This window comes from Hirsutella rhossiliensis, assembly GCF_020360975.1.
Source record: "Hirsutella rhossiliensis strain HR02 chromosome Unknown scaffold00006, whole genome shotgun sequence".
NCBI classification, from domain to species: domain Eukaryota; kingdom Fungi; phylum Ascomycota; class Sordariomycetes; order Hypocreales; family Ophiocordycipitaceae; genus Hirsutella; species Hirsutella rhossiliensis.
Window position 1 is genome coordinate 1 of NW_025408672.1, and position 13,201 is coordinate 13,201.

The 13,201-nt window shown below is 37.4% G+C and overlaps 1 protein-coding gene across 1 annotated transcript; it reads right to left on the bottom strand.

Moving 5' to 3' along the window:
* Positions 1–4,464: 4,464 nt before the first annotated feature.
* Positions 4,465–5,733, bottom strand: HRG_06259 (kinase; the record flags this gene model as incomplete). The annotated part of the gene is made up of 3 exons (XM_044864730.1): positions 4,465–4,674; positions 4,745–5,178; positions 5,238–5,733. The coding sequence occupies 3 exons, from the start codon at positions 5,731–5,733 to the stop codon at positions 4,465–4,467; spliced, it is 1,140 nt and encodes a 379-aa protein (XP_044719670.1).
* Positions 5,734–13,201: the final 7,468 nt, after the last annotated feature.

Here is a 13,201-nt window from a genome sequence, read left to right on the forward strand (position 1 = left end):
GTATTGCTAAGGTTAATTGCGTCCTGTTACGAGAACTCATCAGCACCTCTAAAACCTAACCTAACCCTAACCTAACCTAAAACCTAACCTAAAACCTAACCCTAACCTAACCTAACCTAAAAACCTAACCTAACCTAACCTAACCCTAACCCTAACCCTAAAACCCTAACCCTAACCCTAAAAACCCTAAAACCCTCTCGCGTAAGCGCCTCGTTAACTACGGCGTAGTACTAATAGCCCTTATTTATAAGGGTAGTAATAGGTAAGGAGTTATTAATTATAACCTATATTAAAGTAGGCTCTTTTTCTATATAAGCGGATAATTCCTCCTTCTCCCTTACTAGTATTAGTAATTAGGGCTCTAGAGATTATCTTTACTTTAGAGCTACTCTTTTTCCTCTAGGCCTAGGGGGGCGGAGTCCTCCTTATTATCTAAGGTAAGGAGCGGTTTTATCTTCGCTACTCGAACTACTATAGGCCGCTTAGCTAAAAGGAAAGGGCATTTTAATATAAAGTATATAGATACTCTATAATATAGGTAGCGGCCGTTAGCCTTCCTTTTCTTAATTTCCTTACTTATTACCTACTTCGCCCGCTAATTAAAGTATAGAGCGGTATAAGGGGTAGTCGATAGCGTCTTCTTACCGCGTCTAGCTTAGTCTATATAGGTAGCCGATATTAAGGTATCCTTATCTATATTAATAGCTAGTTATTTATCTTATAAAGGGGCGGTAATCCTATCGCCGCTATATAGCGTGCGCTTATAGAGCTTTTAGAAACGCGGCGTTTATTTATAGTCCTAAGCTACCTTTATTAACTAGCTTATATACTCGCTATAGTTAGTAGGTATAATTATAGGGATAAGTAGCTCTTATAGGGCTAGCGTAATCGAATTCCGTAGCTATATAAGCTTTACGCTATCTTCCTATACTATAGTCCCCGCTGCCTATAAGAGCGTCTCTTTAAAATTAAGAAGGAATTCGCTAAAGGTTTATCTATCTCTCTATTTAAGGGTCTATAGCCTATCTTATACTTTCTCCCGCTCTTATACGTTGCCGAACGTATATATAAGGTATTAAAAGAAGTCTTATAGGTCGCGTTTGCCCCTAGGGCCGCCCTTATCCTAGAATCTAGAGATCCGCTATATCTAAGGCTCCGGTAGCGTATAGAGGAGCAAATACTATACTATATCGCAATAGCTATTTAGGCCCTATTTCTTATTAGTTATAAACTTCGTCTATAGCTAGCTAAGGAAGAAGTAAAAGGACTCTAGCTTACTATCCTAAGTCGGCTAAGGGAGTAGCTTCCGCGTCGGTAGTATCGCCGCTATAACCGGCGTTACGGAGGTCGTAGGGGTTAAAGCTAGTCTCGTAAACGGCTCCCTTAATATAGCGAGAACCTCGTCCTTCTCGCTAGCTATTGCGCTTTTAATCGCTTTTAGGATAGCTATAATACTTCCTATCTATTTAAGGAGGGGCGGAGTACTTCCTCGAGGGGGAGGCGCCCTCTCTAAAGAGATATCTATTAGATCTATTAGTTAATAGCTTATACTATTATAGAGTAGATAGAGGCGTAGGTATAGGTGCCGTCTATAAGATAATATTAATAAGCTATATAGAGCTCTTTTATACGCGGCTAGCCTATATATATATATATAGGATCTAGCCCTCTATATATAACTATATAGCTTAGGCTATAGCCTAAGCCTATAACCTATAATAGTTTAAAGACTCTTATATAGGGTCGCGGATTTATAGTAATAGCTCTCTAAGGTCCTAATAGTAGTAATTAGTATTAAATTTACTTAAAAAGGGGGGGGGTCTTTATTAACGGCTTCTTAAGCTACTATTATAAGAGAATATTATGCTTTTTAAGCGTTAACCTAGCTTAAAGGCGTTAAAGGATCGTGTATATATAAGGCAGCCTAAGTTAGTATATAAATCGCTTACTATAAGGCCGCAATAGCTATAGCTCCCGCGTTAGTAAAGGTATCGCGGCGAGGGCAAGCCTATATTATATAGTAAGTAGGTTAACTACTTCGTAGGTAATTTTTATACTAAGATCCCTAAGCTAAGTCTACTTAAGGAACTAACGCCTTTATTATATCTCTTACTAAGCATCGCAGCGCTAGTAATAGCTTTAAATTTAGTATATATATATAGGTTATATATATATAGGTTATATATACGGGCGGGCGTAGGCGCGGGTGCGGGCATTTAAGCGGTATAAGTACTTACTAAGCGCGCGCGGTATAAATAGGTAGGGCGGGCTAGCTTTAGTATATATCTTAAAAATAGGTCGAGTATATAGATAGCAATATACTATTATATAAATAGCAATACTTTAAGGTATAGTCTAAGTAATAAAGTATAAGTTATATTAATAATAAGCTTATAATTATATATTATAAACTATAACTAGGTAATTATAATTAAAGATAGATTATAATAAAGATCTTTATTAAAAGCTATTAAGCTATCTATACTAAAAAAGCAAAATAAGATAGCTTTATATACTAAGAGGTTCTTTATAGAAAAAATACTACTTAGTTTACTTAGTATACTTAGTCTACTTAGTACTAATCTAACTAATTAGACTAATCTAACTAATTAGTTATATAACTTAATATTATTAAGTTACCCTATACCCTATAAGATTCTAACCGCTAAGGTGCTATAGCTTACTTCTTAGCTAGTCCCCCTTATAGTTAGCTAGGCTATAATATTTAGTTATAGTAAGCTAATAACCTAGATTAGCTAGATAGTAGTAAGGCGGCTATTTAAAAACTATAGGAGAAATACTATGCCCTGACTATAGAGCAAGATATAATACCGGAGCAACCTATAGTCCTATAGAAAATAATAGACTTAGATAACTATATAGATTTAATTAGGAAGCTAAGTACTTAGCTAGCTCTATCTATATCTACGTTATAAAACAAGTATATAGAAACCTATTCTCTATCCTAGCTATATTATCTAAGCTAGAGCATATCTTTAGTCTAATAGGACAGATAATTACTCTATAAAGGGGAAGGCTTAAAGCTAATTTAATAGGGGCTATATAGTATATTGCCTCTTAGGAGAAAGGCGGAGTTATTTAGATAGTTAAATAGATCTAGATTAAGCAGTGCTAAGTTAAATTAAATTAGATTGAGTTGAAAATTTTAAGACTTAAATCAGATTAAATTAGATCTGCTTCTATTTTTTACTAAATTAAATCAGATTAAAGCTAGCTCTGATTTAATCTATCTATTTACAAGTCTATAACGAAATATAATAGACTCTTAGCGACTTTAAAATAATATAAGAGGTTCGATCGAAAGTTATAAATATAAGCACATGCTAACGGCTTATAGCACCCGCATTTCAAATTAACCTAGGGTATATAAACGCTTATAGGGATGTTATGTTACGGTTAGTACTTAGCTAACTAGACTGCCTACTATCCTATAAACTTAGAAGAGTTATAAGTATCTGGATCTAGATTAAGAAGAAAGAAAGTTTTAACAGCTACTAAGTCTTTATAAGCTGGGATTGATCCCTGACATGTGCCCGTTAAACACTATCTATTACTCCCCGGTTTCTTCTGAGGGCCAAGTAATGAAAGAATTCTTAGGGCCTAGAAGAACCGGTGGCCCTTCTACAGTTTCCTTGTATCTCGATTCCATTTCTACAGGCCATGCTGAACTACCTGCATCTTTGTCCAAGTTGCGGCTTGGTGATACCCTCACTACTTCGAATGAGTTTATATGTGGCGTATAGCCGTGACTTGTCTGATGCCTGTGTTCCTACGCTGTCATAGGATTCTTGATCGAAACGGTGATGTGTGGTTGATCCTTAACATATACACCGCGAGTCCTAGTCGTTGGGTGAATGTAGGATCTAAAATATTAATATTAGCCAAATGACACTATGAACTAACTCGGGAAATTTTATTAGAAAAAATTACCGAATTAAGACTGTGGTTACGCTGGGATCGGTTTGCACGGCTGTCTCATAAGCAGCATACATGAGAGCTCTTGCAATCGCTTCGCTCCTTGGGCGCACGACCTTCCAAACATATTCAATTGGTTGTGAAGCCATCGTAAAGAGTCAGAGTGTTTGCTAATGAGCTTGTACTCGGTGGTGGGCTCTAAATATAAGGGGAGAATTGAAGACTGAAGGACTGCAGGCGATTTTCTGAGAGAAACGCTAGCCAACCCGCCTATATGCACGAACCATCTACGTTACATTCGTTTAAGTGCGGGGTTCACAGTTTAGCGACGCCTAACATAACAAGAGTAAGAAGGAGGGGAAAGGGAGGTAGCCCTTCACAAGGATACATGTAGGCGGGTAAGAGCGGCTGTAACTCCACACGCATATATATACCTATTGTTATTAGTGCACGCCTACATCCCACTGCGCCTCAACGCCTGTCTCTCCCACGCTGGCTTAGCCCACTTTGTCATGTAATCAGAAAGAATTAGGTCATCTGCTTCTGGCCTCTTTGAAGGCTCAAATGTGAGCATTGCCCGCAGAAGATCGTGTAGTGCATGCAGCTCTCCACCAGCCACGTCCCATTGGCATGTCTCTGCCGTCTCTCCTCGACCCATTTCCCACAATCGTTGAAGTAGGGGGCGGAACGTCGGCGTAGCGAAGCAACGATGGCCTGAAACGCAGGATTGACCATCGGCTGCGAAAAATTCATGACGACAAGACCAGCGATGCCACCATGGCTCAGGCAGGGGCCCCAGTGTATTGACCATTTCGCCAATGATGTCGTCACGATCCCACCCAAAAGTCTCGAAGAGTGGTCGTTCCCCGAGCACTTCGTACAGGACAAGCCCCAATGTCCAAATATCGGCAGCCATGGGCAGAAGAATGGGGTCGCCGAATAAGGCCTCGGGGGGGCAGTAGAGGGCTGGGGTATACAAGGTTGGCGATGGTGTCTGCTTGACGAGGAAGGAGGTTCCATAGTCGGATATGAGGATCTCGGGGCCTTGCAACCGGTGTCCTGGAATGTTGTGGTTCATTGGGAAAATGGCATGCGGTGGCGCGTTGGGCTGGACTGGGCCTCCGTCTCGGCGTCGGACTGTAACGCTGCGAGGCTCACCAAAGCGCTCATACAGGTCGGTGGAGCTCATATTGCATGTGCTGAGCTCGGAGTCGCGCAATAGAATGTTACGCATATGGAGATCTTAGAAAGGTAGATTAGATGGAGCCAGATGGCACTCGGCGTAAATGATGTAGGCATACCTCCGTGACATACGCCGTTGGAGTGCAAATAGGCCAGTCCCATGAGGCACTGAGCGGCAATAGACCGAGCAGCCTCGGCTGGAAACATGTAGTTTGCGCTTTCTTCTTTGGACTGTGCGACATTGCAGCCGGCAGGCTCACTGACCAGACAGAGGTGGTGGCCATTTGGCCCGTCGAAGCCGAACTGATCGAGCAACACTGGGATAAATCGCCGCCCGATATGGGCCAACGTCGGTGTCTGCTGCAAGGTGCGGATAATGGTGGCTTCGTTTCTGTCGACTGACGAGCGAGCCGTCAGAATTTTGAGGGATACAAGGCGGTTGAGCAGCTCGTCGCGCGCCAGCCAGATGGTCGAGTAGCCGCCGAAGCCGAGCTTGTGGACTATGGTGTAGCGCCCATGTTGAAAGCTGTCGCCTATGACAGTCGGGTGGAAGCCGCCAGGGGCATATTCTTCCAATTCTTCGACCTCTGGTTCTTCGTCATATTTCTTTTCCATATGGGCGGCTGCTGAGTAGAGACGGGCAGGATGACGATGACTTGCTGAGTGACTAATTGGGTAGGCAAGCACTTTTGCTCGTCCAAGGATAAGCTTGCTATAAAGGGATGGAATGATTTTCCTGCCGCAGGCTCTCATCGTCAGTCGCCTCGGCAGATGAGTGCGGGACAAAGAGGCAAGCTAAGCCGTCGGCTTGCCTGATGATTCACTGCTCACGTGACCGCATTAGCCATGTCAATATACATGTACTAAGTGAATGTCACAGATCTGGTTTTGGTGGGCGGTCAGCAGATTACCCTATGGGTAAGGCAACCCCGCACGGGTTATATAATAAGCCTTTTAGAATAAAGATTACGACTAAAGGGGGAAGAAAAAGGGAAAGTATATAGAGAGGCAAAAGAATAGATAAGTAGGGTATAATAGTCTACTAAGTCTAATAAATTTTCTTAAGGTAATAAGGAAAAGTCTAGAAGCTAAAGAGAAGTAAGAAAAAAAAGTTATATAAAAGTAAAGATTAATATATATAAAGTAAAAGAAGAGAAAAGAAAAGAGAAAAGTAAAGAATATATATTTATATTATCTTAATAATATAGTAAAAGTATAGGCCTAGATTATATAATAACTAGGTTATTAAAATTATTATTATTAAAAAGTTTAGTAGAGATTTAATATAGATTTAGTATTAATTAGATAATAGGTTTATTTTTATATATATTAGTAAAGAAGCTATATAAGTATATTACTAGTACTAGTAATAATAAGTTAAGAAGAGAACTTAGTATAATAGCTATAGTATAAGTAAATATATTACTAAATAGCTTAGTATAAAAATCTAAAGGAAATAGTAGATTTAAGTATAATAGAGTAGGATATTAAAAATCTAGTTAGATATTCTAATTAGTTAAGTAAAGAGGAATAAGTATAGTTTTTATATAAATTATAAAGTAAAGATTAGTAGTAATCTAAGTCTTTAAAGATATAGTTTTAAGTAAAAGTAAGCTACTCTTATATAGATAATTAAGGAGTAACTAAGTAACCTATAATACTATTCTTAGGTACTAACTATAACCTAACTTCTAATATATATATAGCTAAAACCTTAATCTCTATAAGTCTTATAGTTCTAAAGATCTTTAGGTTTAAAGTTAATATAGTATAAGAGCGCTACTAAGAGGTATAGGCTAATAAAGCCCTTAGGTATATAGTACTAATATATTAGTAGGGTATTAATAGGGAATCGTGCCTACCCTACTTATATATTATAAACTACTTACTACTCTAACTAAAAAGGAGAAATCCCTCTTCTTATAAGCTTTAATCTTATAACTATTATAAAGTAAGTAAAGGTATAGGCTTAGGTATAGTCTATTAAAAGAAGGTTAATAATCTATAAGAGGGAAAAGGAAGAGAAGTACGAGCCTAGCCTATATAGGCGCGGAGGCTACTTATATATAGACTTAGCCTAGACCCTAGTCTAGGCCTATATAAGGCAAAAGCCCTTATATTATACCTCTACCTAGCTTTTAAAGAGGCGCGCCTTTAAATAATACCTAATACCGCGCTTAGGGGGATAGAACCCTTACGCGGACTATATACGCTTAGTCGCGGAAAAAACATTAGTAAATAACGTATAATACCCTCCTAAGCGAGCTTCTTAGATAGACTATATTATTAGTAGGGGCCGCGTCCTAGGAGTCGGGCTTTAGCACTTCTAGCTAGGGAGTAAAGGCACGTAGAACGGCGTATAGCTAGCTTCGGTAAGCTTATAGTATCCCGCCCCCCCTATATCGGCGCACGGTAGTAGCTCTTAGTACTATAACGTAGGGGATAGTACTCCGGTATATAAAGCTCCGCTCCCTCCTATATAGGGCTATATAGGCACTCCCTTTTACTATAGTTATATTATATTAGCGGCCTTCCTATATCTTAGCCGCCCTTTCGGTCGCTATAGGTATACGTCCTATTTATATAGTAGCTACTACCGTCTATAAGGGGACGCCGATAAAGCCTATAAAGGCGTTACTAAGATTACTCGTTGCTAGAGTCGCTATCGTTAAACCTAACCTCCTTTCCGTCCTAGCGCGTGCGCCCCTCTATTACTTAGAGTATATTTACCCGCGCCTCCTAGCGCGGGTACTTTAAAAACTAGTAGGATTTACTACTATAGCCTATATAGCGACCCTCCTATCGCTACCTCTTTCTATCCTTAGTCCTTAAGGTAGAGATAGAGATATCTATAGTATTACTAGCGTTATCTTTTTCTTATACTATAAAAGAAGATAAAAAAAGAAACTTATTATTACTAAGCTTATAAAGAAGGTAAACGAGATTAGTATATATATCTAATAGTATAGACCTTTTACTTAAATAAGTATACTAATCTATATTTAAGCTTATAATAAGGTAATTATACTTTACTACGTTAGGCTAGCTATATACGTTTACTTAATAAAGTACCTCTTTAAACTATATAAGGTAGGCTAGAATAGCTTTACTCCGCTTTTAATAGAGCGTTATAAGCTCTTAGCCTACCGACTTAACTACGTTAGGTTTACTATAATTAGTATAGAGCTTTATAAGGAGGTCGGCTAGTCTATTTATATTAGTGCGCGTAAACGGTAAGAGATACCTTTATAGGTATATAGATAGGCTCGCGTAAAGATAGTTAAATTAGGCGCGGATATCCCTTATTACGGCGCTATTAATATAGAGCTTCGCTTTTATATAAAGTAGCTATAGCTCGAGCTCCGCGGAGGAGCCGTCGAACTTACTAAGGTATAGTAATACCGCTTTTAGTCGTATAGAGCCCTACTATTATAAGAGGCTCTTAATTACCTAGGCAAACTAAGTATTATATTCGCCTTAGTTTTACGACTATAAGAGTATAGATATTTCGCGTATATATATACCGGCGCGGGCGGTTTAACTAAACTAAGTAATTAAATATCGGCTTTAAAGGTAGCTAAAAATAGCTATTATATATATAGGGATATAAAGAAGGTAAAATAAAGGGTAGATTATACTATTATAAAGTAGGTAGAGGTATAGGCTTAGGTATAGTTTATTAAAAGAAGGTTAATAATCTATAAGGGGGAAAAGAAAGAGAAGTATAGGCCTAGCTTATATAAGCGTAGAGGCCGCTTATATATAGACTTAGCCTAGACCCTAGTCTAGGCCTATATAAGGCAAAAGCCCTTATAATAATAAGGAGAATATTATATATATAGCGTAGTACCTCTAGCTATCTCTACTACCTAACTAATCGTACTATAATATATATTCCCTTATAATTTCTAAAGCATCCCTTTTTAGTTACCTAGTAAAGATAGCTACTTAAAGAAGACTATATAACGCTCCTATAGCGCGATATAGTAGTTAACTAGTTAAGGCCTCTTTATTATATATATTAAGTATCTACTTAAGAGATAAAGAATAAAAAGATATATCCTTAAAATAAACCCTTATTATAGATAGCGTTATAACTATATTAAAGATATCGCTACTTATAAGCGAAAGATAAATATCTTATAAGGAAAAGCTTATAGCTATATAAGCGCGTATTAAGGAGCTAAAAGAGACGAAACGCCTATAAGATTATATTATATAATTAAAGGAGGAAATTACTAAACGCGCCGGTACTATTACTATTTATTTAGGGAAGCGTCGATAGTCTTACTCCTTTAAATTAGATAGTAGTCGCGGTAGTAAGGTTAAGATTAAAAATATCGCTTAATTATCTTAACCTACTAATATATAGAAACGTTTAAACTAAACTTATAATTTCAAGGACGCTTTTAAGGTAGCGCTTAAATGTTTTTATTATAATAAAGTAAAGATCCTCTATATAATAGATTATATATATAGCGACTATAAAGCGAGATAGCGCTAATACTTTAAAAAATAAGCGCTAATTAACTAAACTAAATATAATATAAATTAAGTATACTTTAAAGAATAGATACTTATCTTAATTAAGGATATTATAAATAAAGAGATACTATTAGTAATATAATTAAAGGAGGCTTACTAATAAGAAGGCTAGTCCCTCTTAGAGTTTAGCTTATACCTTAACTCCTTAAAGAGGTATTTTAAACACTTATTAAAAAAGGCACGTACTCTTATATTTTTCGCTAAGCTAAAGCTATAACTTTAAGACTAAATTAACCTTTATTTAATACCTATTTATAACTATTAATAGGAAAAGCTTATATAAGTCGCTTAATAATATTAAGATACTACTATTAATAAGAAGTAATATATTAATACTACTTTTACTTCTAAAAGAACTAAAAATAGAAATAGTACTATACTTTAAGGTAGTATATATAAGGGGAGAAATTAAAGAGACTAATAAGCTAGGCTAAGTTATTAATAAAATACTACTAATTTAACCGATAACTAGTAAGCTAGTAATATACCTACTAAGGGCTAAACTAAGGGACGTTATTAAGGAAGAGGATCTTTTACTTAATTAGGAGTTATATATTTCTAATATAATAAGCTAGGATACTTATTTATAGAATATATTAATTCTTTAAAGGTAGAAACCTTAGTAAAGACTCTTAGACTTAATACTATAAAATAAGGAAAAGGTAAGATATTAAGGTAAATACCTCTCTCTTAATAAACTTAATACTTATAAGATAGTTACTTAAAACTCCTATAATAATATTAAGGCGAAACCCTATTAAAGTCCCTATATACTTAGATACTTATAATACTATTAACCTTATAGATATATACTTTACTTAATAATAAGGATTACTATAAGTAGTATTATTATACCCTAAGTTATTAAGGCTTAGTAATAGTAAGGTAAGGGAGTATAGAGTATAGTTAGTACCTATAAGGGTATTTACCCTTAGTATAGGTCTAGGTATTAGCCTAGACCTTAGCTAATAAGCGTTATAGGGCAGGGCAGGCTATATATATAAACGCGTATTTAATAGTAGTAAGTATAGCGTATAGTTAGATCCTATATAGCTTATTATTATAATATAATAAAAGGCACTTATAGTATAACCCTCCACCTACCCTATAATAGTATAAGCTATTATTATATTAGACTTAATATTAAAACCTTAGTAGTACTAGCTAAGGCAGTAGTAGTAGTAGTAGCTACTATAGGAAGAAGCCTAGTACTAATAGCTACGGTAATAAGCGAAAGAGCTATACTAGTAATACTTATAGGAAGAGGCCTAGTAGTAATAGGACGAATAAGCCCGGTTTATAAAGCTATTCTACTAGATATTATAAGACCTAGACTAACGAGTAACCCTATGCTAGATCCTTAATACCCTCCTAACGCTAGCTCCGATAGATACGCCCCCTATTACTAGGAGGTTAGAGCGCGAGGCGGCCCTTAGTAGACGGAAGCTACTACTTTAGCCTACTTAAGATAGTAAGCTAGAGACCTTTTACTTCTTCCTTAACCGCTTAATAGCGAAATACTATATTAACGAGAAATAGGGCCTTAATAGCTATAAGGAGACGGCTTAGTTCTCGCTCCTTTATACGCTACTAGAGCCCTAGATACGGCGAGTAGCGGGCTTTTAGGAGCGGGGTAGTCCCTAAGGGACGAAAGACCCTTAAGTATTCTTTAACTACCTAGTCTACGCCTTCGGCAACGTATAGGAATAAGAGAAGGCGTAGGATAGGCTATAGACCCTTACTTAGTAAGAGGGGCAGTCTTTTAGGGAGTTCTTACCGGAATTCGAAGAGACCCTAACCTAGGCGGCGGGTAATACCGCCTAAGATAACGGTGCTAAGCTTACCTAGCTACGAAACTCGATCTCCCTAGCGCTCTAAGAGCTACTTATCCCTATTATAATGCCCTCTACCTATAAGGGCTACGTAGGCCGCCTTACGAAGGTGGCCTAGGTATATAAGTAGACGCCGCGCTTCTAGAAGCTATATAAGCGCTTAGCCTCGATTAGGATTAACGGGCCAGATAGCTCCTCCCTGCTTAACCTATCTACGCCTAGGCCCGCTCTTAAGTCGGCGGTCGATATAGACAGCGACGTCCGGATAGCGCTTATACGCCCCGGGGGGCGTAGTAATAGTAAAACCCCGGCCGCTCCGCTAGCGGCGTAGTCCGGTAAGACGGCTAAGTAGGTGCCCTACGAGGAAATTAGTAAATAACGTAAAGAGGGCCGCTATATACGTTACGGCGTAAGTACTATAAGAATATACCCTTATATTCCTATTTTACTATTATAAAGAAATAATAGGCATAGGGAGGCTTTATAGAATAAGCTAGTAAAAAGAGGCTCTATAATACAGTCTAAGGGAATAACCCTTCAAAGATAAAGACCTCTACTAGATATCTATACCTTCCTCTAGGAAAAGCGGGTTAGGATAAGCCTATCCTTATAAACAAAAATATGCAAAAAATGCATAATTTAATTACGAGTAGAACGGATACCCTATTGCCTATTTTGGCCTAGCGGTTCCGAAGATATCCGCGATACGAGAATAGGTAGGGCATAGAATATTCTAGTTAAATCTACTACTTATACTAGAACCTATAGTCTTACGTTAACTATCACGCTATAATTAGACTACCTACTAAGTTAGGAAGATATACTATAGATAGAGCTTTTTAAGCACTATAGAATATACTAGAAAGCTAACTAATTAGTCTACTAGTAGGCGAGCAATAGTCTATAAAAGGCAAAGGATTTCCCTAGGAGTAGTAGATAGAATAAGTAAGTTTATAAGTATCTTTTATAACGCTATTCTTTTAATATATTATTTAGCCCCTTATATACTCGTTATAAATTCCGGACGAAATCCTACCCTATACTCCTTCGACCGATCTTTCTACTTATGTTATCGATTACCTAATTCTACGCTTATTACTTATACCTTCTTATAAGTATATATATAGTTAAGTCTTGCCCCTACCTCTTAGTAAGGAGGCTAATAGAGATATAGGTTACCCGTGCCCTATTAGAATCCGACGATAAGGGAGATAAGGGAACCTCCGCTATATATAAAGCGGAGGGAAAAGCTTAGCTTTAGTATAAAGGCGGGCCCTAGAGCCTAGTAAGCTAATACTAGCTAAGAAAGACCTAGTAATATATATTAAAGAAGAACCTACTTTAATATTAGTTATTATTAACTAGACTTACCTTCTCTCCGCCCTTATAAATAAGGGTTACTAGTATTACGCTATAATTAATAAAGCGAAAGCCCTTAAGCTACGCTTACTAGTAGAGAAGATTCGCCCTAGGTATATAAGGGGCGCCTCGGCCGCGATAGAGGGCGCGGTTATTAAAGGGCATCGCTTAGGTAGCTATAGAGGTTAACGGCCTCCCGCGGCTACTAGTAGTATATATAGTCCCTTAGCTTAAGTTTCCCTTAATTCTTAAGAAGCCGTAGTTAACGTATATAGAGTTATATTTAGTACCGTATAAAGGGAGGCTATAGTTTAGCCTTACGTAGTCCTAGGTCTAGTATAGTAGTA